At 47.4% G+C, this 24,735-nt stretch overlaps 1 protein-coding gene across 1 annotated transcript in view; it reads left to right on the forward strand.

The window, feature by feature from the left end:
- Positions 1-24,735, forward strand: part of LOC119382447 (FRAS1-related extracellular matrix protein 2) — a 266,202-nt gene that overhangs the window by 84,858 nt on the left and 156,609 nt on the right. Inside the window, exon 2 of the mRNA XM_037650153.2 lies at positions 18,889-18,978. Within this exon, the coding sequence (XP_037506081.1) occupies positions 18,889-18,978 (90 nt within the window). The remainder of the gene's footprint in view (positions 1-18,888; positions 18,979-24,735) is intronic.

Raw genomic sequence — 24,735 nt, forward strand, 5'->3', positions numbered from 1 at the left:
AGGCAATCATAAAAGAACATTGGATTTGTGATATAGTTACTTGCCCTCCTGTTAAAAAAGTGGGACAGGGGTAAAACACGTTCTTCAGAGGAGCGGATGTAACTGTACCACGAATTCCTACCAACTAGCACAAACCAGAATACCCTTCAAGGTCATAGTATTTATTTTCTCGAAAGTCAATTACAATTTTTTTAGCGGGTTCAGTGCTTTGTGCCAAGGGGGTGAGCACGGTCTCAGAAGCAGCACGTCATTGAGTGTAGTTTCTGATGTGCGGGACCGCTCTTCTAATAAAAACAATCGCCAGGCCGAAAAAAAATCGCAGAACACGCAGCTCAGTGACAGCGAAAGCTGGAAGCCAGACTCTCTTGGCGCAACTAATACAAGTGCACATGCAAGGTACCCACTACGCCATAAATCACCGTAATTTTTCTGAAATAGCGAAGCACCCACTATACCACTTCTCGTCATTCTTCGGAGAATTGTGGTACCCGCTACACATCGTCATCAGCCACAACACTTTGTGCTGTGGCTGATGACGATGAATTATGGATGAGCCCTTTGTAATGGGTTGGAAGCATACAACGACCGACACGTTGCGCAATTCGCATTGTGTGACGCCAGGTTGTTATTTTACTCTTCTTCCACGCTATATTACATATGTCAACACGATTCCTTGCCCGTCATGACGCCCGTATAGAGTATTTTTGCGAAGGAGTTACAATCACCAGTGTGGCACTGTGGTGTAGTACTCGACTGTCACGCAGAGGGCGCGGGTTAAAATCCCATCCGATCCTAGAAATTCGTTTCTCATTTCATTTTTTCTTATTTCACGCGATAGCGTTTACGGGCACCAGCGGCGGCGGCAAACGGTGGCGCCAAAATCGGATGTTGTGATCTCATAACATCTTTTGCTGTAACAAACTTCAGCGCCGACAACGCCCTCTCCACGCTGGCCTGCGCGACAGGCGCGCAAAAGTCCACTTGCCTTAATATAAACATCTCTGGTTGCCTCTGTTTTTGTTTTTCGCACAATTTCAACATATCTTTGCTTTGGAATTCCTGCCTGAAGTACGCGCTAATACTGTACCCTGAGGTATGCATAATTGCTCACGTTCCATGACCTCAGTTGTTCCGGATTGCCAAGTTTTCTCGTGAACCGAAAAACACACTTGAAGAAACAGTTGGAGGTATTTTTGCGACGGCCCACGGTACAGTGCACAGCGACCCTTTACTACGCGCTCAACTAGTTGGACGACCGACCTCGGTCGGAAGGAAGAATTTTACGGCATCGACAGGATACAACGTCGCAGAGGAAGGCCCTGCAAGCGCTACTGCGCTTCTTGCGATGGACCGGACTTTCTGGACGACTGTATTCAGAACGCCCTTCCTGTGTGTGTTTTTTAAAGTGCGGAACACTTTAGGGCCCCGGGCTGTCGTACGACGTCATATGCTGTCACCTCATGTCGTGGCTTGGCATCGCGTAGGCGAAACCATGTGTAGCGTAGCCATGTATAGCAAGGGGCTGGAAAGGGAGGCTGAGGAGTAGGAAAAAGACGAGTGGGATGTTGGAGCATAGCATAACCGTGTATAGTACAGTACAGCAAGGAGTAGGGAAAGGGGAGTGAGGAGGAGGAGGAGGAGGAGGATAAAGCATAGCATAGCCGTCCACAGCATAGTATTATCGCAGGTGGGTGGAAAAGGAAAGTGAGGCTGAGGAGGATAGATGTGAGGATGAGGCACAAAAAAGAAAGGAGGAGGGGAAAGGTAAAGCGCAGCATAGCCATGCTACAGCATAGCAAGGGGGCAAAGGGAAGTGAGGGTGAGGAGGAGGGGAGGGTAGAGCATAGCATCGTGTGTAGTACAGGATAGCAACGGGGTAGAAAATGGAAGTGATGGTAAGGAGGAGGGAAGATGCCGCTACTGCATTACGGTCCCTAGAATATATTCTAGGGACCATAACTGCATCACAAATGAAGGTTTCCTTCCCCGCCATGGACGCCAAGCAGGCCGCACGTTCACGGGCGAGCGTGCACCACAAACAGCGTAGGAGGCGACGCGCAAAGGCTCTCAAAAAATAATTCTCCTCCTCAAATTATGTGCTCTATGTCGATGCCGCGGTTATGGGAATATGAACCATTATGCTATATCAGTCATCAACTCTAAAGCTGCTCTAAGCACGCTCTACCCTTTTTTCCTGAAACACTTAATTTCTAGTGAGGAGCAGTGGGAGGCTGCCTTGTACAGCTCGAGGCCCGACGTTTAGGAGGCCATCCTAGAGTGGGCTGCAGAGGGTAGAGGAGACCTACTTCAAGTAGTTGCTTTGCCAACCCTCTGTCTCAGTGCCCCTTTCCCTTTTTACAGGGACAAATAAAGTTGTTCATTCATTCATTCATCATTCATTCATTCATTCATTCATTCATTCATTCATTCATTCATTCATTCATTCACCGTTCCGCACTTCTTACAGCTTTCACGTTGATTGCAGCTGCATACATATTTTACAGCGAAGATGTATACCTCTCGTTGGTATAAAAAACGCCAGGCCTGCGCTGAAACCGCAGCACAGTCACAGCGAAAGCTGGAAGAGCGGCGTTTCTAGAGCCCGTTAAGCTCTCTTGGGGCTACAATACAAGTACACTAGAAAGGTACCCACTACGCCATAAATCACAATTTTTGTGAAGTTGGGAAGTACCTACTAAGCCATTATTCGTCATTCTGCGGAGAAGCGAGGCACCAGCTACACGTCCGTAAGGCATTATGTGCACTTTGTTGACGCGACGATTGATGACGATGAAGAATTATGGCTCAGCCCTTTTGTAATGGGTTGGAAGCTTTAAACGGCCCACCAGTTATGTAATTTGCATTGAGTGAAGTCCGGTCGCTATTTCCCTCCCCCGTCATGCTGTATAACATACGTTGACGTGGGAGAAAGACGGGGGGGGGGGGGGGACGAACTTTACTGAGACCCTGAGGAAATGGATCATGCGCTTATGGGCTTCCTTGGCAACCAATACAAGTGCACTTGCGAGGAACCCACTACGCTATAAATCAGTGTAATTTTTGAGAAGTAGGGCACCAGGCACTGTGCCATTTTTCGTCATTCTACGGAGAGCGTTGGTACCTGCTATACGCATGTAAGGCATTATGCGCACTTTGTTGATGCTGTGCCTGATGACGATGAAGATTTATGGCAGAGTCCTTTGTAATGAGTTGGAAGCATTCAACAACCTACTCGGTGCGCAATTCGAATTGTGTGACGCCTGGTTACAGAATTCGCGTTGTGCGACGCTTGGTGCTTATTTTACTCTTCTACCACGCTATATTGCATATGCTAATGTGGTTCCTTCCCGACATGAAGCCTGTATAGGACCTTTTTGCAAAGCAGCTTCAAGCACCGGCATGGCTCAGAGGTTTGAGTACTTTGTTCCTGACTGGCTTTCTAGGGTTGATCCCCTGGCTTACCTAAAGGAATTTTAGGAATGTAACTAATCATAGGTGTGCACTGCTTTGACATTGCTTCAGTTGTGTCTATTGTTGCATTGTCTGATGTTATTCCTGTGCCGTGTTGTGAAACCGGTAATAAAGAAAAAAAAAACCGGCATGGCTCAGAGGTTGAATACTGGGCTCCCACGCAGAGGGCCCACGTTCGAACCTCGTTCCATCCTGGAATTTTTTTCTTATTTCGTTTTTTTTTTCTTATTTCGAGCGATACTGGTTACGGACACCGGCGGCGGCGGCGGCGGCGGACAACTACGGCGCCAAAAACGGCCGGTGAAATGATCTCATAACAGCTTTCGCTGTAAAATTTTGTGGCGTCAGCACGAAACTACTATAGCGCGTATGTGCCATTCAAATTGGGCAAATCCCACTACTCTCCGCAGACGTTCGCGTGCTCCGCTGCTAGCAGTTGCGTGCGCTCCTTGAGTTTTCACCTCGGACGCTGAGGAAGGGCATTCGGCGAGGTGTACAGACGAGCCGAGGAACTCGTTCGCTGTAGACTCGTGCACAATTGCAACGCCACAACTAAACTAGTACACTCTAACTAAACTTCGACCTCTGGGTGGTTTAAGGGCCATTTAGCAATTGAAGGTAAACGGCATATCTTTCTTTGCAATCAGGCATACAGCATAGAGCTCAGTATTCTTTTCAACAAACAGAACCACAAAACCAGCATAAAAACCACACGATGGACCGATAAGGCGCCTGTAAACAACGGTAACACCATCCCACACGTTCCCGGTAAAGATTAGGTTGCAGCTGCTTTGCACTTCACACGAGGGCTTCAAATGACGTCAAACGGCCCTTTCTTCTCCCCGCGTGTGTTTCCTGCTTTCATATATAAGAGGGAGAGCCGTCTAGCAACCCATTCAGTTCATTCTAAGAGCTTATGGGTAGACCACGAAAATTAAAGACACCAGAATAGCAGCGTTAATACAACGGTCGACGAAAGGAACAAATTTGTCTGGTTGAAATGGTCGCGGAACCGATCCTGGTCTACCACAGCGAACACAAAGCGATTACCACTACCGTTGCCCCTAAAGTGATAATAAAAAATCACAGCATATCCACGGAGTGAATGATGATGAGTGGGCGAAGCTGCGGAGGTTCATCCGTAAACCGTGAATCTTCCGTGAATTCTGCCCAGTACATCATCACCGACGTGAGATCGGGCGCGTTTATACTGAAGGTTCGATGAGCTATGACGACTTGCAGCTCACTTTAATTTTACATATACGCTGTGAATTTTCATTGTTTAGAAAACCATTGCTTTAGAAAAATCTGGCGTATTTCGTTAAGCAGCTGGCGTCTTTTCGTTTTGCTTTAGAAACATCTGGCGTTCTTTCGTTCCGCTTTTACAAAACATCTGGTGTCTTTCGTTGGTTTATTTCATCAATCAACGGCGTTTTGAACAAAATTTTTATTGTTTAATCACGCACAGGAGAAATCTCACCAGGCACTACCTTGGAGGTAAACAATGGCTGCTAATGGGAATGAGAGACAGAAGAAGTCGGCTTTTAGCTAACACTTACACTTCTACTTCTACTAACGTTTCCTACTGGAACATGCCAATGGCTGCTAATGGGGAATGAGAGACAGAAGAATTCGGCTTTTAGTTAACGCGCACGCTGCGAATTTTTTATTGTTCAACAACGCACAGGAAAGATCTCCCACCGGCACCACCTTGGAGGTCAAAGCGTAAGACTTGTTACGGACTACGACTACGACTACTACTACTACGACGACGACGACGATTACGAGGGACGAACGGGTGCCGCCTTAAGGAGCTTCGCCCCTAAAATATACCCCGTCTTTAGAGCATGTGCGGTATAAAGACTTTCGCACGTGTCCTGTCCCCTTGCAAGACAGTGTGTACAGTGACTCATTGTGCCATACCATATAGTCACCCATCATCACACCTCCCTCTTTCTCTTTCTTTCCCCTTACTCCCGTGAGGAGTAGCAGGCTAGAAACCCGCTTTCCAGGGCGCGCCCTTTTCTTTAAACATCTTCTTGATATGGCTTCTCTGGACATTCACGTTCGCAGGGCGGGACGGCGGCCAATTTCTTTACTGTGTGTGTGTGTGTGTGTGTGTGTGTGTGTGTGTGTGTGTGTGTGTGTGCGCGCGTGCGTGCGTGCGTGCGTGCGTGCGTGCGTGTGTGTGTGTGTGTGTGTGTGTGTGTGTGTGTGTGTGTGTGTGTGTGTGTGTGTGTGTGTGTGTGTGTGTGTGCGCGCGCGCGTGCGTGCACGTGCATTCTTCCCCTTTTTTGTCTCTCTCTCTCTCCCTACACCCTCTTTCTTGCCCCTATTTTTTCACCCCAGTGCAGGGTAACAAACCGGATGCTAATATCTGGTTAACCTCCAGGCCTTCCTCTTCACATCTCTCTTCCTATGCGGGCAGCCGCCACGAGCTCGCCAGTCACGATTGCCAAAGCGCGAAGATGCCTATCGATACACGCCACTGGAGGGAATGCGCACTTCGGTGGGAGCGAAATGCAAAAGGGTTCATGCTCTCACATTTATTTGCGTGCTGAGGATCCTCAGATGGTCAATATTAATGCCGAGCCCTACACTGTACGGCGCGCCTCCCAATCATATCGGGGTCAGGACGCGCAAGAGACAGAAATTAATCGAAGCCGAGTTGGCCAATGGCAGCAGAGTTGTGTGTCAGGCTAGGCAAGCTGCAGGAGGCACTGCGAGGAAGAGAAGCTTTCCTGCCAAAACACGGAAATGGTTACGGGAGAGGAGGAAAAGTGCACCCCCGCAGAGTATTCTTCCACCAGAGCGAAGCAGAAGGGAGTGAATGCAATAAAAGATGCGATCGAGTAAAGCCGGGCCTACTTATGCGGCCAAATGAAGCGTTTAATCCTGTTCCGTGAAAAAGCAAATGTGCATATTTTCATATGTGTAGCAAAAAAAGACCACATCGCAAGAGTGGTGCCAAGCCTGAAGGAACAGCGGAATTGGGCGGCCTTCCTTGTTTGTTTATTTCCACTTCCTCTCTTCCTCTCTTTCTTTCTATTTCTCTCTGGTTTTTTTCTATCTTTTTTGTCTATTTTTCTTTCTATGTCTTCCTTTATATATCTGTTTCCTTCTCTGTCTTTCTCGCCCTTTGTATCTTTTTTTTGTATTTCTTCCCTTTCTTTCTGTCTCTATCTCTATTTCTCGCTTACTCTTTCCTTCTATCTGTCTTTCTTTAAAGCGGCTTCTCTCTCTTTATTTGATTGTCTCCCTTTCTGTCTTTTTCCCTTTCTTTCTCTCTTTCTCCGCGGCTGCCTTCGATGGCGCGGTGAATGCTAATATAATTAATAATAATTGTTGGGGTGTTACGTCCCAAAACCACGATATGATTATGATGGACGACAGAATGGAGGGCTCCGGAAATCTTGCCCATCTGGTGTTCTTCAACGTACACATAAATCTAAGTACACGGGCTTCTAGCTTTTCGCTTCCATCGAAATGTGGCCGCCACGGCCGGAATTCGATCTAGCCGAGCGCCATAACCTTTAGACCACCGCGGCGAGTTTGCCTGGCGATTGCTGTGCGCAGGCATCATTCATTAGTAGACCGTTTTACTTAGGCCTCCGCAGCAGCTCTGTGGAAGCCCAGCTAATACTGTCTATTAAAGCTAAAACCTTAATGTCTCAAGTGTCGAGAGAGTGTGAGATTTTTTGAGACAGGACGATACTTCGCGAGACCTGACGAGGCCGTTAATTGCGTTAACAAGAACGGTACAAAATGCATCACGTGATCACAGATGACGTCGTGGTGAGGTTATTCCTGGTCTGTGGCGCCACAGATCGCCAAAACATGCGACTTCATCACGACGTCACGGTATGACGTCATCACATCACATCGTCGCTTCGTCAAAGGTGGGCCGATGCCCGAGGTAGTGCAACAACGGGCACAGTGCAGAAAGCTTCAGGGAAAAAGGCTAACGTAATTATGAGTGTCTCGTGAGAGCGTATGCCTGTTCTCTCCTAAGCGTTAGCTAAAGGGACTGTCAATTTCCGGCACGTGCTTACATGTGGAGAAAAACTGCCCAAATATTCGTTCTTACATTTTTTTCTGTCCCCTTCTACGATAGCAAACCAGGCGCAACCTGCGTCCTGCCCTTTTTCTTTATCAGCTGCGTCGTGTGGTACGCTATCAGCTGAACTCTTTCGTATGTCCACGCCGAGCAGGTCCCGCAAGTGTAAGCAGACGGCCTACACCGGGATCGTACAGACGCTTCTCTTGGTCAGGCTGTAGAAGAACCACCTTCCGAGGAGCGCAGGCTCATCTGAATCGCGGGAAAGAATTGAACGAAAGCAGAGAGAGAGAGAGAATAAATTCGAGGTCATCAAGAAGCGCAGCTGGGAAAGACTGAAGCGGAAGCCATATTTCTCGAGCGCCGTGGCACGTGCTGCACCGGCAACGGCCGTCGTCTTGCATCGCTGATCTATCTCGGACGAAGGTGGCACATGTCTGCGATTCCCTCTCGAGCATGGCGGCCAACTTGGCACGCCACTCTCGTGAGAGCTCGCGGCTGTTCTCTGACGGCTTGATGCGGTGGATTTCACGCCTCCCGGCTCGTAAAGAAGTGGGCGTGGCGCGTCGCCGCGTGGGCCTTGCCAGCGTGGATGAGGAGGCTGTCCGCGCGTGCGAGAAAGGAAGGCAAACAGCAACAACCGAGAGACATATTGAATCGATGGTATTCGGGGCGTGGTTTGCTTGTTTTTCAGTGCACGTTCAGACGCTGCTGAGCACCCTTGCTCCTTCGCTGATAAGATAGTAGGCAATGGAATTAGCTCGGCAAGATGTTGTGTGCTGTGACAAGTGGCGTACAAGGTAAAAGTCAACCACGAAGGATAACAGAGGCTACGGAGAGCGAGGGTCGAAAAAGACGCTGTTAACGCAGTCACCTGGGCGCACGGCGCTCAATTTGATCGTTCCTGTTGCGCTAAACAATCCATACAAATCGACTAAATTAGAAGCAGCAGAGACGCCGACTCCTGTAAAGTCCGCAGCACCTGGTTTTCGTTGTAAGCGAATTTACGGCCTCAGCCGAAACGTAGTTGTCACTCCATCGAGCTGAGGGAGGAAAAATTTGAGTATCCAAGAAAATTAATCTAATAAACGTACTTACTTTACAGCGCATCACACATAAAGGCTTCGAGCCGTTCAAGTTCCCGAAGACTGCACTACAACGGCTCAAAGCCGCGCGAAGCAACGCTTGTGCTGTGGGTCCGTACGTAGCACGCGCAAGCGCTGTTTCCTCGGTATACCCACCGTTCTCCTCGGCTTTCACTCAATGTCTGCCGAGCTGTGCGGTCGCTCTCTTTCGTCCTCTCCTGTGCGAATCGTTCACTCGGCTGCGGTGAGGGCCACCCGATAGTTACGTATACATGTGCATAAGAGCTGCGCTCAGAAATGTTGCCGGTGGTGAGATTCGAACTTGTGACCTCGTGCTCTGAAACCGAGTGTCTTATTTACTAAATCTAAATACTCACTTCTTCATTTATTCTGACTAAACAGCCACGCTTGCCGAAGGTTAACGTACGTGAACCATTTGTACCGGCGGTTTACGAACGCGGAACGTCAGCGGCAGGGCGGATTACTGCGGAAATAAAAAACAGAGGCGCACAGCATTCCGCCAAATGTACATCTCCATTCGTACGTCGGATCGCTTCACAAGCAAAAGGAATACAGCAGAACAGAACAGCAGCACCATCAATGATGAGCAAGTGGCGGAATTCGTATAAGCATCTTCGTCGAATCATCGTTGTGCCCCTGTGTGATTTGTCGAAGATGCCGTTAGACAACTGCAATGGAGTTTCTGCAGGTTTTTAACTGGATGTGCTGGAAGCTTCCAAAGAATTTGTAAACACGGATGAATGTAACAAGCGCAAAAGCTAACGGTGCAAGGTGTTTATTTTTACTTTACACAGTTTAAGCGTTTCAACGTGGCACACCTTGGTGCAGGTTAAAGATGCTGATTACGATGTATGCATTACACTACGTTGTATCAGAAATATCAGCGAAAACAAAGTAGCCGGAACATCACTGTGGCCGCCATACCCTGAATGTATCCAGCATGTACTGAAATGATGGTGAGATCGTCGCTTTCATTACGAGCCCTTGCTAGTGCCGCGATTGTGCTTACACATCGCTGTACATTCATAGCGTATCACCACTGTGTGTGCATTGTGTGCAACGTTTTATGAGGAAGGAAACCGTATTACCTGCGGCCCCGATTGATGCACGCTTTCGTTCAAGTGCCCAGATGAGATTCTTCAGCTATACCACCGTGTTTGCAGCCACAACGTATACTTCGCGACGCCGTTTCAACGAGATTGCAATCGCCGATGCAGGTCCTTGCGCTTCTGCGGGGATCTGTATTACTAGCGGCCGCGAACGAAGAACTTGCGTTTGGGCTAGTTGGTGCTTACTGTCTGACATCTTGACCGCACAAAAAAAGACGAGGACAGAGGGAGGTACGACGGGGATAAAGGGGATAAAGATTCTGGGCAGAAGCCAAGGCCGAACAGCTCGAGAGCTATTAGAAGCTTATTTTATTAGAAAGAAAAGTGATGATTGTGTCAGTGACACCTCTATCAGATTATTTCAATCATAAATGTCTTTCTTCGATGAGTGGCTGCCCCGCTAGACTGATTAGCGGACCTACCTGTGTCTGCGCATGTCATAAATCGCTGTATATTGCTACGTCCTTCAGTGAATAAAATGAGTTGAAAGCTTACCGCCCGTGTCGTCGTACCTCCTCCTGTCCTCGTCTTTTTCTGTGCGGTCAAAATGTCAAAATTAGTGGCAGCTCTCATCCAGTTCTATTAAAGGCCCCTTCCGAATGACCATGTGCAGCACTAGCCTCACGTACTTGAGCACGACAAAGTCGGGCCTAGTTGAATTGCCGGGATGTAATTCGGTCATAGGGTTCGTATTACGAGTTGAGCTAAGGAGTGTCGGTTCATCTTTGAATGGACTTATACAGTGCAAGTTCCAACAAGGACGACATAGCAGCCCACACAGACAGCGCTATTAAGTGAGGCTTTATTGCATACGACATAAGCACGAACGTGTACACGTATGCGCAGGCGAACCTGATAAACAAGCGAAAAGATAGAACGCAGAATGCACACCAATCAGTTTATCGCTGGTGCGTGTTCTTGAGAAATTCGATCGCTTAAGCAGATAGGCGGCTCACCGACTCCTTCGCACTGGTTTTGCTGTTGTGATAGGTCTTCAGGATGATTCTCTTGTTCACGTCGCTGTCTTTGTCTAATATCGCTGTATCCTTAAACAGTGGCTAGTACAGATGCCTCGTGTAGCGTCCGAAGATATAAAAATCGGTAATTATTTTCGCATTTCCTCTGGTCTGTCCGATATGACTATCGCCATATGACAGAGAATAATAATAATTGTTGTGGTTTAACGTCCCAAAACCACGATATGATTATGAGAGACGCCGTAGTGGAGGGCTCCGGAAATTTCGACCACCTGGGGTTCTTTAACGTGCACCTAAAGCTAAGTACACGGGCCTCAAGCATTTCCGCCACCATGGAAAATGCGCCGGCCGCGGCCGGTATACGATCCCGCGACCTTCGGGTCAGCAGTCGAGCGCCATAACCGCTAGACCACCGTGGCGGGTGTTACGAAATACGAAGATGCGGCTAATGACGTTTGGTTAGTTGCCGCCTCACGCATAACGGTGTGTTTGCTGTGCTTAAATACGTAGTAAAAATTGTCTAAATAATTTATTTATTTTATAATTGTTGCAACTTAAATATCGCATTCTGCCTCGTATTGGAAAGCACCATACTAAAAGATTTCCAGCCGCCTACATCATTCGTAATTATTTTTTCTGCGACTGTGACGGAGATGCAAAGCGCGCCCGCGTGTCTCGCCTCTGATAGGGGTTTCAATGAAGGGAGTGTCTAGCGTTACGTCTAGACGTAACGGTACGAGCCGTTGCAGTTACGTCTGGACGTAAGAATAACGAGTCTTAAAAGTTACGTCCAGCATGACAATACAAATACAGCCCGTTAGACCTACCGAACCGATAGGCCTCAGTGGCGCAGCGGCTAGCGTGTCGTGCTCGGAACTGCGAGGACGTTGGTTCGAACCTTGCTGGTGCAATTTTTATTTTTTATTTTTTTGTCTCAGGTGTTGCTGAAGTCTGTTGCCAGAGAAGCGCGACGCGGCTCGTGGGTTACGTGCGCCTGGGCTAAACAGCGCGTGGCCGCGACAGCGGCCAGTAGCGCGTGACCGAGACCCTGCCAACCGGCCATTGAGCGTTAGCGAAATGGCCGCACTCGCGAAGCGAGGGCGAAGCCACGATTAGGTTTCCGCGCCCGAAGGGTGCAGATGGCCTTCACTGAGCAACAGGAAAATAATGTACTCACGTTTGTGGAAAGCCACATCTGACTAGAGTCCCTAGATTTTTCCCTGTTGAAGAGCAGGGAAAATCTAGGGACTTTAATCTGGACGTAACGATAGCGGTGACTACAGTTACGTCTGGACGTACCCTAGCAACAGCCTTCAATGAACCGGCAAGGTCGATCCAAACAGGTCGCGAAGCTTCGGGCGAAAAGCGGTTTAGATCATATTGCCAGCGACATTAGCAAGGAGAGTTATGGGCGCTGCTAGAGTTGTTGTGTATGGCTACTCAAAGGAGCCATCTACAGCAACTGTAGGTGTTGCGATGGAAGCGCGGCTGGGTGTGAAGGGAACTAACACCAATACCGAGAAACCAAGTTTTATTCAAGGGCGAATATTCAGGTGCAAGGTGCAAATGATTCATGACAGTGTTTATTATCAAAAGACATTTTTCTTAGCGCCCTCTGAATCAAGGCGCACGCCATGAATACTCAGTGCAGCCCCTGCGGTGTGTGGAAAGGCGCGCTCGTCAAGTTAGTCTTCGATGCCACGCCCCCTCACGTGTTTCGGTGCTTCGCATTTGTTTGCGTTCTGTGAATAATTGTGGTACGAATTTAATTTTTGCAGTGCGCGGAGTTGATATAGGGTGTTTTTTTATACAATACACATTTTTTTATCGAAATCCTACGACAGTAGGGCTCCTGCCGTTTTCGCACACAAACTCCACGTCGAGGCGGAAACACTTTGCCGCAGTTACAATGACACTATTGCAACTAATTAACAAGAACTCGTTAATTAACTTTTAAATTATTTACTTGAAGGCAGGTGTTTATATTACAAACTTGTAGTGTGTGCCAATTTACGGCATACCATATAGTCTTTAGAAATCACAAAAGTTGCACGTAGTTCGAGATATTCATCATCGAATATCAAGGTCGAAATCGAAACTGATCGCGCACGAAGCGCGACTGTTCTGCTACGTCAGACCGGAACTACCCTTCACATAGCAGTGACGAAATTTGAATGACGGCGCGCCGCGGCTGTACGTTTCCGTCAAAAGCTGCAAGTAATCTCACTTGTGCCTGCGCATCGCTTTACTTTTGCGCGTAGCGTTTGGTGCTTTTCTGTGTCTTTAGAACTGTGCACAAGAAAACCGCAATGTCAACCTTTTCTTTGTCTGGAAAGCATAAAACTCAGCGGCAGCCACTGCGGCGCCTCTTCTTGCAGACTCGCAAAATAGTCTTTCGCGCCTCTTTATAGTTTAAGAAAGAAACAGATAGGCACCACCCATCGCACGTAAACATTAAGCTGTCTACTAGTTACTTCAGAATGCTTGCCGATTTTTCTGGCCAGGCTCTGCTTTGGCGCGCCTTCATTCAAATTTCATAACTTCCCTCTTACGTGACATTCCGGTGTTCCGCCGCGCTTTGTGCGCGCCGAGCGCGATCAGTTTCGATTTCGCCCTTGAAATTCGATGATGAATATCTCGAAGTACGTCAACTTTTGTGATTCCTAAAAAATAGGTATGCTATATAAGGTGGCACGCACTGCAACTTTGTAATATAAATACCTGCCCTCAAGTCAATATTTAGAAATGATTCACGAGTTTTTGTTAATTATTCGCGTCAACGTCATTTTCGCTGCGGGAAAGTATTGCCGCCTCGACATAGAGTTCATGTGCGAAAACGACAGGAGCCTGACTGTCATAGAATTTTTATAAAAAATTTGTATTGTCTAAAAACAAAGTACACCCTGTATAGGTGCGTTTCATCGTGGGTGAAGGCGTTGATTATGGTGTCCAACGGGCACGTTTCCCTATGCGGGACGATGCGGCCAACATTCATAGCGCCGAATGCCTTCCTCGATACCTGCGGAAACGATGTGCTGTGCAAGGATGCACCAGCAACTTGTACGCCTGGCGGCCCATGTCTACTAAATAAGACGCAAGGGCAACGGTTCGGAGAAGTATACTCGCTGGATTTTCATGAATCAGTATTCCTGCAGCCCGGTTTCCTTCGTGAACACGCAGTGCCCACTATATTTCCTGTTATCGGTGAGCAGATCGCTAAGTTATCTTTCGTGCTACCATTCGCATTCCTGTATACCTTACACGTAAGGTTAATTCATCGGTGCATAAGGCAAAACGTTGTGTCAACGCACTTTTTGTACTTATTATAGCACACTTGGTGCTCACTGTGTACAGTGTAATAAAATTGCGTTATTGTGACCATTGAATACAACTGAAATGTCAGTTTTGGCGCGAGCAGGTGTCATTTCTCCTTGTTAGAACTGAAGCGCACGAAGCACACAGGCAATGTACAATACGGTCCACTCTTAGAGGGAACACGCATGGCGGAGGTCCGCGGAGCGCTGACTGCTGGCGAGATTGGTAAATGCGGCGCATGCGTATAGAATAGATCCATGAGGGCGGTGCGTGCGCCGCGTCGTCTGCTACTTGTTTGATCAAGCGCTGGGCGTGCGCTTAGCTCACCCTTCCCGCTTTTCTTTTTCGCAGTGTAAAACAACTGATACCAACTCGGCCTTTCGCTCGTTGCAGAAATGTCATGGTCGCAAGGCCAAGCTTAGTATGCTCGCTGCATCGGACGTCATCTGCCTCGTCTGTCGTCAAAAGGTGCCAGCAGCTGAGAGCAGTATGTGAAAAATATGACTGCCTTATCAGTGAGCAGTGACGCAAAGTTGGGAAAGCTCCTGTTTTCCTTGCACAGGCTGCATTTTTTGTTATTTTAACACAGCACTGACGTGTGCCAGCACACCAGCTTTACGTCGTTCCAAGGACATATGGCCAGTTCTTGCCCCATATACCCGCTGTTGCAGAAACATAATGAATGTCTTACTCCTCCGAGTTTACCTTCGTGTGTCGTGCCGTGCGCGCCTTATTTTATTGTGTGCATGTGTTGTTGCAACAGAATAATTTTCATAAAAAAGCATGTTCAGCTGATACAGTGGCGTAGCCAAGGGGGGGGGGGGGGGCGTGTCCTCTCCCTCGAATATTGTTTTTTTTTTTTTGCCATGGCATACAGAGCCCAAAATGGCACTCGACCACACCTGCCTGCCCGGCCCCCACTTCGGATCAAGGAGGTGCCCCCCCCCCCCCCCTCGAAAAAAATTTCTGCCTACGCCCCTGAGCTGATATCCCAAATATCCGATTTAAGGAGCTTCTGCAGACGTTGCTTCAACAAGGACCGCGTCGAGTTAAAGCTGCAGCGAAAGACTGCAGCAATAAATAAAACCATACTCTTTTTCTGCTTGCTGAATATTCGACGAACAATCGGCAGAGTGGCGGCTGGATAAATCGCACCGCGGAAATACGGAACCGCTTTCCAACGCTTTCCTAGCGCAGGGCCGGATACGCAACAGACGAAGCTAGGCGCGCTCTGCCTATACGATTCTGTGCGCGTGCGTTGCACTTACAAATCTCGCCGCCAGTTAGCGCCGCGCTGGCCGCCGACCACGCGCGCGCTTGTCCCCTCTAATAGATGTTCGAAGCAAATAAGCAGCGCTGCAAATATGATAGGTAAGCTGCTGCTTGCTTTAATCCAGCTGCGAAAGATGCCACGATCGCAGCATAAGAGTTCCAAGAATAAAATTCCCTCGTAAAACCAAGGCGAATCAAACGGCAGTACAATTAAACACCACTGTCTAGTCGTGAGTCGATATTACTTTGGCTGGCGTTGACTTGAAGCGCACTCGCTGGCTGGCCTCGGATGGCAATAGCTCGAGCCCTCAGTAATCAGGGGCCTGCGAAAACTATTTTTAGGTAGAATTCTCGCTAATGCCAACAAAATGACATCACTTTTCTGCCGAATATTGCGTCTCATCCGCTTTATTTTTCATTCAGCCGGAAGTGTTTCCTCCTGACACAGGTGGTGCCGAGCACCATGAGCAGCTGATGATTTTCTGAACGTATGGCCTTCAGGGGCGTAGCCAAGAGGGGGTTGGGGGGTTGAAAAACTCCCCCCCCACGAAATTTTTCAGTTTTGCTTGTGTATATATACACGCACACATACAAACGCATGCACGAACATACATAAAGTATGGTTGACCCCCCCCCCCCCCCACCCGAAAAAAGTTTCTGGCTACGCCCCTGATGGCCTTTTACGGAAGCTTCGCTATCAGTTACCATTACCTTAATTGGAACTAGCACGGCTCTGAAAAGTGACAAACGCGATAGTAGCGTTGTGGGCTGCAGTCAACAAAGACACCATCGCCTCATCACTTTTTGGTGTCCAGGGGCTAGTTCTTTGAAACACCTGTCAAACGCCCGCTTCGCATATTTCATTGACTTTTGCGCCACAAACATGAAAGGCATAAAAAGGTAGTTAGGATGATGTGACGGGCCTGAAATTTTTTCACGTGGTGCTTTCAAATGCGATTCAGAATGTGATATGAAATTTCCGCAGTTATTCAAGTAGTGAGTTATTGACGCACTTAATTTTACTAATCAACCAATGTGTTGACAACAAGAAATTACCAGTATACGTGAGGCGACCACTAACAAAATGCCGTTGGGCGCGCCTTTGGATTTGTTGCACTTCTTTTTATTTAGTTTTTTTTAAGTTAGCCTGGCCCGAGCTGCTGACCAGAAGGTCGCTGCATAGAATCGTGGCAGTGGCGGTCGCATTTCGGTGGAGGCGAAAATGTTTGAGGCCCGTGTACTTAGATTTAGGTGCACGTTAGAGAACCCCATGTGGTCGCTATTTCCGCAGCCCCCACTGCGGCGTCCCTGATTATCATACAGTGGTTCTGGGACGTAAAACCATAACAATTCTTCTTCTTCTTCTTCTTCTTCTTTATTATTATTATTATTATTATTATTATTATTATTATTATTATTATTATTATTATTAGCCTGGCCCGAATTAGCAGGAATAAACTGCACTTGCTATACACAGAACTTGTACAAAAGTAACGTATTGTGCCTACCTGCCAGATAGGCCATTTGCGCCAGATGAATCCTACGTGAAAGGTTTTTCGCCGACGATTAAACTTTTCACTCATAAAACGCTGCGTGCGCTGGTACATTATATATAGCATTGTCTGCGCGTCCGAACAGCATTGTGCAGGAGCGGGAAGTCGGGTTGCGCGCAGCCTTTCCGTCACGGTGACGCCTCTTTGACGTTGACTGAGCGGAAGATTAGGGTGACGCGACGATGCTGTCTGTGTGCGCGTATAATGGCTGTCGCAGCCCACATGTCATCGCCCGCCGAGACGCGCGATGCGACCGAGGTCGCGCGCCAGAGCTCAGCAATCCTTCACGCTCGTCCTCTGACGAGCATCGCACGGCCAAACTTGTCCCCGCTGGCAGCTGTGACGCAACGCCTCGAATCGATTCCAAACGCCCCTTTCGCCCTCGGGCGCTCTTTACGACTGCGTTTTGCGAGAACAACGTTTGTATGGTTTACGCGATATGCTTTCCACATCATGTAGTGCGGTCCTCACGGATAGAAGCGCGACATCAGTAATAATTGTTCCGGTCTTACGTCCCAAAACCACGATGTGTTTATGAGGGACCAATTGTGGTCGTAGCGCAACAAACGTAGACAGAAGAGCAGAGAACCACACAGGACAGGCGCTAAGCTTCAACTGTTTTTTTTAATCTGTCTCTTATGTCTGCTCTTCTGTCTACGTTTGTCGCGCTACGACCCCAATGAGCCCTCACCGACTAGCCCAATTTGCAGTTCTGTTATGAGGGACGCCGTAGTGGAGGGCTCCGGAGGTTTCGACCATCTGGCGTTCTTTAACGTGCACCTAAATCTAAGGCCTCGCATTTCACCTCCATCGAAATGCGGCCGCCACGGCCGGGATGCGATCGCGCGACCTTAGGGTGAGCGCTCGAGCACCATAAGCACTAGACCACCGTGGCGCTGTTGAAACGCTACATGAAAACATTTGGTATAACGACTTCTACGAGCAATAGCTCAAAATAACTGCGTCATGTCGCTACAAATCTGGCTCCTACAGGTAATGTTGCCCTTACGTAAGCGTTCGAGTCGAAATTACGCATGCAGGTGTGACGTGAAATGAATACGGTGGAAACGGAAATACGCGTATTAAGTAGCTGAAATTGTCGCGTTTCAATTCGTGAGGAGTACAGCTTCCCGTCCTCGTGCGACGCTTATGCGGCTGCTGGCAGTGCGCGAAGCGATGCGGAAACCTCAGCATCCGGGTGTTTTAGCAGTGACCATATATCCGAAAATGCTTTAACCGCACCAGTTACTCGATGCACGCCGTAACGTAATGAGAGGATTATGTGACTTGTACGGGTCTTGCAGGTTACTGTAGCGACCTGCCGACCACGACGGCATGGTCGTACTCGCCGTACGGTAAACGGTCGACAGCTTCCGCATGCTAAAAACGCCAGTGTCAATGCATGTTGATGGAAGATGCCACTTTATTTATTTATGTATATGAAGGAGATATGCACCACGCGTACTTGCGGGACATTCTAAGCACGTCAAGAAAAACTTTCGAAACACTTTGCTAGATGTTGCTGGTAAGAGATTGGCCCCTCATTTCAGCCCTGACAGGTTTCTTTAGAATGTTATCTGTTGAAGCTCCAATGCCGTGCTGATCAATGGGAGCTTATACTGCGATTTCTAAGGTCAAACATACTTGGCTCCACATACATTTCTCAGCAAATGTTTAAATTAACATCGCTTTTTCTGCAACTTGTCACAACCACGAGCAGCTGCTTTGTAAGCTAAAATTTTTTTAGAAAGGCCGGACGGGTGGTGATGTCACATTCAAATCGGCACTCCATGACGTTTTGGAAATCTGCAATGCTCTGACGCAGCTGTCCTTCAAAATTAGAAACCAAGTTGAACTTTGAGCTTCTCTTGCGAAGTCAACCTATTGGCGCTAAATTATTGAAACTAGAGTTTTGAAGAATACCCCAATAGTTGTTGAATGGTTCTCCTTAGTTATCTCTGAAAGCCTTTGTGTCGGGTAAGAAGACTACCTTAGCTGCCACTGGACGCTTTTATTTTCTTTGCGCAGCCGACCTGGATAACGAGGATATATTCTACCTGCTGCACCAAAAGTCCAACGCCACGTGGGACAGCTTCCAGTTCAAAGTGGTTGACGAAGGTGAGTGCATCGAGGACGTCGCACCTTGAAGAGATTTCTGCCCGTGCTCCGTTCCCCAGAGTTGCCAGCCGGCTGCTTTCTCTCTATTTCCTTCTCGTTAAGAGGACGCTAAAGGCAAATACAAACACCGATGGATTAATGCATCAGAAGATCTAAGGCAAGAATTTTATCGACAACAGCGTTTTGGTAATCATGGTCTCAAACCAAACGAGATACGGCTTCGATTCAGGTTCGACGCGCTAAACTTTGTAGCAGCGTCGCTAGCAACACACGCTCGGAATCACCAGCCAAAAGCCGCAAACCAGACCCGTCATGGTAATCTATGCGCCAACTCACCGCGGAATTCCTCGCAACGAGCCTCGGGGCTCGAGACATCGCTCAAGCCGATGTCGCAGAAGCAGTCTCCGCACATGCACGCCGTACTGTCGTGTCAACACATTACAAGCCGAACCGTCAAGCGTAACCTCACCCGTACAAGTCGTTACCTAGCGGGTTGAATAGGTTATTCCGAGCTCGATCTCATTCGATCCGGATCGATCCAGTCGACAGAAATCTGCGCATTGTGGTCTAGTTCCTAGATTACGACCGCAGACGTCAAGCGCATCGTAGAACTGTTTTCAGGTTCGACAAACGTGCTATGACAGTACTGCGAAGAACACGCTAAAGACGCGCTGAAAGAAAGCTAACTGCGCGCAACCAGTTCAGTCCTGAATGCGTAGCAGCGAACAGCCTCTATTACGACAACAAACATATATTGCGACGAAATGCACAGGAGAAAGGACGCACGGTATGAGAGGCTGCATACGTGAGAGAGCGCGAACAGAGACGTTTCTATCAACACTGCGCCAACGAACTGCACGTGGAAATGGACGGAGAAACGACTGCCGCCGTAGCGCGGTTGGTAGAGCATCGCACGCGTAATGCGAAGGTTGCACGCCTTCGGGCCCCACCAAAGGCTCCTCTTTTTTGTCCACTTTAATTTACTATTTCATATTTACTACACCTGAAATAAAAACTAAAGGCAACGCCCCATTGTGTTTTTTTTTATACCTCAATTATGATCGTGCGGCTATGGCTGTATCTAGCAATAAAGGGGTTCCCTCGCCCTTCTTTCGTTGCAGTCTCACTTAAAAATATTTTAATGCTTAAGTTCAGAAATTCGGCTGAGTGATATAAATTCTACTTCCGAATTTGGGGCGCGATGCATTGGTGTTTCTGTTAACATAAAACTTTCTTAAAAGCCGCACTCTAATGCAGTTAAAACTCTATTTAACGAAACCCTATTTTAAGGATTTCCCTATCTAACGAAGAAGTTTACTTTACCCGCAAAATACCCATAGGGTTCAGAGTTGTCATAAACGCGAATTACCGAACTAATTTGGATACTAAACCCGATTTAACGAAGCCTTTCCAAAAATAACTCAGTGAAAAAGCGCTGATTACCTTCTAATTTTGATCAAGACGAGTTTTTCTTCGAGTGTATGCTCTAACGCTATCGCACTTAAACATCTAGGCGCCCTACAGTTACGGCACTAGCTTTATTTTCACGAAGCTACACGCCGCGCCCGTGCACGGAACAATCTAGTACTCGGCGGTCGATAGCGCTCTTACGCACCGGATGGGGCTCGATGCGGCGGTGGTTGCTTTGGTTATTTCGCATCTTTCTCGCTCGACCTGCTCACACAATTACTGCGTTCGTCATCGCATATAGGTAGTCGGTCATAGCTTCGCGTGACCTGGCCTGCATCGGCCAGACCTGGTGCACATTATGTCAGGGCCGCCGTCGGGCCACCCTCGCGCACTTTTCAGACGCGCATTCGTGGGTTGCCGGAAAAACAATGCCGTGGTAGCTTTTGGGTGTCGCTATACGTTGCAATTTTACATTTCGAAGGACCGAAATATTCCTTTCTCAATTTTTACGAAATAATTCTAGCGCCGTCATCGCTTGGTTAAATCGAGTTTCAACTGTATCTCGTAATTATACCGTGTAAGGTCAGCCCGTATTTTAGAATGTAAGTGGAGACTGATATGTTAAAATATTGATATAGACTCAACACTTGTGGTTTGCAGATCTGTTATCGGTTTCGCACTTTTAACTAGTGAATATTTTTACGGGTTTGATGCTGTTAGCTTCGCAGACATTTCACGGCGGCAATGAGACAAAATTGAAGAACAAACACGCGTAACCAAAAAATTAGCCGTATAAATAAATCGTATATTGACTGAGTATGAAGAAGGCTGGTCGCGATCGCAACGACGCAGAGATACCGGCATATGGCGTGCCCACATGTCCGAAACTGTTTCTTTCGAAGCGCTAATTGGTATTCTTTCGGTTGAGCTTCGCTTCGTGCTTCAAGCATGTTCCAAGGAATATCGGCTGTGGTTGAGTTCCGGCCAGCGTTCTGATTCGGTGAGACATTTTGTTAAGATTTAAAAGCAAACGTAAAACACAAGGTGGTCCTGCGTTCGAATTCCGGACCCGGATAAATTTCTCTTCAACTAAGAAGCTATTCCACTTCTTCCTGAGAAATCTGTACGGACTTGTTTGGAGCCTCATGCTACAAATGGAGGAGAGGACGCTTTTCCCCGTTTTGTGTAGTTCCTTTTGTTCGAAGAAAAGTTGGCTTTTCTTTTACTGTTTCAAGATTTTTCATTATGGATGCGAATGTGATACAGTGCATATAAGATATATCAGATATAGAAGGTCTCAAAGCCGCTAGAGTGGGATCTCCTATAAATTCATACATCGCAGAACAACACTTCGGGGGACACGGGGTAAACACAGCAAAATAATTTATATTAAGCATTCACTTTCTCTCTTGCTGCAATTATACCAAGGCTATGGTTGTAATTGCCACATCGATCATTATTATTCAGGTGAAACTTAAGTGGCTCATCAGGCGCTGACCTTGAAAAACGCGGCGTGAGATACGAAAACCCATGCGACCTGGCAAAATCGCAATGGAAATCTCAGTTTGAGCCGGAATCGAACCCGAGCATTCTGCGTGGAAGTCATTCTACCACAGAGTCATGCCAGTGCTCGAAACTGCTTTGGAAAAAAGGTTTCATGTCGGTCGAGGAGTGGCATTAACAGACCTAATATTGCGTGGTAGAAGCGTAGAATCGGGCCAGGTGTCGCACAAAGTGAACTGCGTAACGAGGGCATGGTGTGAGGCTTTACACCCATTACCAAGGACTCGGCAATGATTCGTCATCGGCCACAGCATCAAAAAAGTGCGCAGCTACGTATAGGTGCACGCAATGCGTTTTAGAGACGCGCAGTGGGTACTTCGCTGAAGCCTACACACCTTTGAAAAAGACAAAAATAGAGGTGCTCACATCATCATCACCATCATCATCAGCCTGTCTACGCCCACTGCAGGGCAAAGGCCTCTCCCATGTTCCACCAATCAATCCGGTCCTGTGCTTTCTGCTGCCATGTTATATCTACAAACTTCTTAATCTCATCTACCCACCTAATTTTCTGGGTAGATGAGATTAGGAAGTTTGTAGGTATAAGTTGGTGTTCAAAGCCTCTATTCAATGCATACCATACGCACTTGTTGGTTTCGATTCATTCTCCTTACATGAGAGTGCAGCCAGGCTTTCGCCTTCTTGTGCTACAAGAGTGCCGAATTCTTTTTGCGTATTTTCTCCTGTAGGCTGTCTTTATTACGCCGCTTATTATTGATAATTTTTGCATGCGCGAGCACAAGGACCTTACGGTTGTTCCTGAACACGTTAAATGGTTGATTGATTGATTATTATTATTATTATTATTATTATTATTATTATTATTGTTATTATTATTATTATTATTATTATATTATTATTATTATTATTATTATTATTATTATTATTATTATTATTATGAAAACGTCTTGTAATGCAGTGTATTTTTGGTAATTTTATGCAAAATGTTATAACTATAAATGTTCCGCCTGTCCTTACTCACTCGCCGAGACATATCGAAAGCTGCTCATCGGGCAGCAAGCACACGAGCAGAGGCAGCAGCCCCGTTGCTTGCATCGCACCGACCATCTCGACAGCCACTCGGTGAGCACGGCTCGATCGTGAGTGAGCCAGATGGGCGCCTCTGCTGCCGCTGCTTTTGATGCGCCGCATGGCCTCTTTCCTTCCTTCGTGTGTTGACTCTCGCTACAAAAAGGGCACGCCGGTTGTTGTTGTTCGAGAAACACAGGCTGAAAAATCACCTTTTCCCAAAATAGGCGCCCAAGCTGGCCAGTCCTTGATTGGCAGAAGAGACACCCTGGTGTTGTTGCCACGCGGTTGCGTACCACAGGTTTTGTTCGGGAGGTGGGGAAAACTGAGGCCTAAAACGGTGGCGCCTACGCTTGAGCCAAATGGCTACCAGTCGCGCTCCATATCGCTAGGTTACTTCTTTCGATGTGAAGCAGATAGTTAAGAGATATATACAGCTGCAAGATGCTCTTCAACTGCACTTGATTGCAGTGGCATAACGAGAAACGTTTTTCGGGGGGTTCAACCATACTTTATGCTCATGTATGTATCTTCGTGTGTGCGTTTGTATATGTGCGTGTATATACACACACGCAAAATCAAAAACATTCGGGGGGGAGGGTTCGAACACCCCTCCCCTACTGGCCACGCCAGTGCTTGATTGGGACTGTTATGCACTGAAGTGGCAAATTTGTGCAAACTTATTACCCTTAGTAAGACGTATATATGACGTATATATTTTCAAGGAGCTCAACAACAATATACGAAGATTGTCGATGTACGAGAAGGCTACTCGAAAGGCGTTGCACTACTAAAGGGGCGGTGCACTTGAAGGCGTATATATGTTGAATGTGAATTTAATTACTTTTGCTGCATTTAAAGAGAAAAATTCAATATCGCAATATTGAAGGACGAAAAGGATATTGACTGTTTCAATTCGTCAATAAGAACAATTTATGTTAATTCTCACGACGGCATACATCAAAAGCGGGCAAAGGTCGTGCATTATACAGCGCCATAAAGTGCACCACACATTTACGAGTAGAAAATTTGAAAAATTCTTATAAAATTTCCAGCAAGTTCATGCAAGCTTCGACTTGGTAAACGAAATTTGTCACTTCAGAAATAGTTGTGGTTGTACGTTATAAAACTACGAGATCTACTTTCGATGTGTAGTTACGAATTTCAAAGCTTGATGCGTAAACTTTTGCGAGATGTTCTGAAGCGGCAATTCAGACGTGTCTGAAAGGAAAACCGAACATGAGCTCTAGAGGTTGCCCTTCAGGAACGATGCTCAATTGGCCTCTAACGATGTGCAAACTACCGTGACTCGCTGCATTTGCAACAGTTCGGTTAAGACGGAAACAGCGCTGGACTCGCGACGGTGAAACAACAACCGGGCGCTGTCTGTCGTTCTTTCACCGTCCCGTGTCCAGCGCTGCTTGTTCCTGTCTTAACCATGTGCCAACCAGCAAAGTTAGGTGCACCCCGCCAGTTCGGTGTTCTCAGCAGTTATTACTCAAAATTGTTTTTTTTTTTTTATTTCGGCAGAACATTAAGTGGACACTTTTTGTGGTGGCGCTGTTTATAAGTTGTTTTAGACCAACTTGCGTTTTGTGGCTTTCCTCCCGGATTTTCAATTGCTGCCCGTCGCGGTGCCTCACGCGCAGGTTCGTGCGAGTATTTTGATGCGGAAAGCTGACGATGAAAAGAGTGGAGATTTTTGATAAACCGACGTCTTGCGTATAGCTTCCACAGCATGGCACGCTATGTGTG

Source organism: Rhipicephalus sanguineus, chromosome 2, assembly GCF_013339695.2.
Source record: "Rhipicephalus sanguineus isolate Rsan-2018 chromosome 2, BIME_Rsan_1.4, whole genome shotgun sequence".
NCBI lineage: Eukaryota > Metazoa > Arthropoda > Arachnida > Ixodida > Ixodidae > Rhipicephalus > Rhipicephalus sanguineus.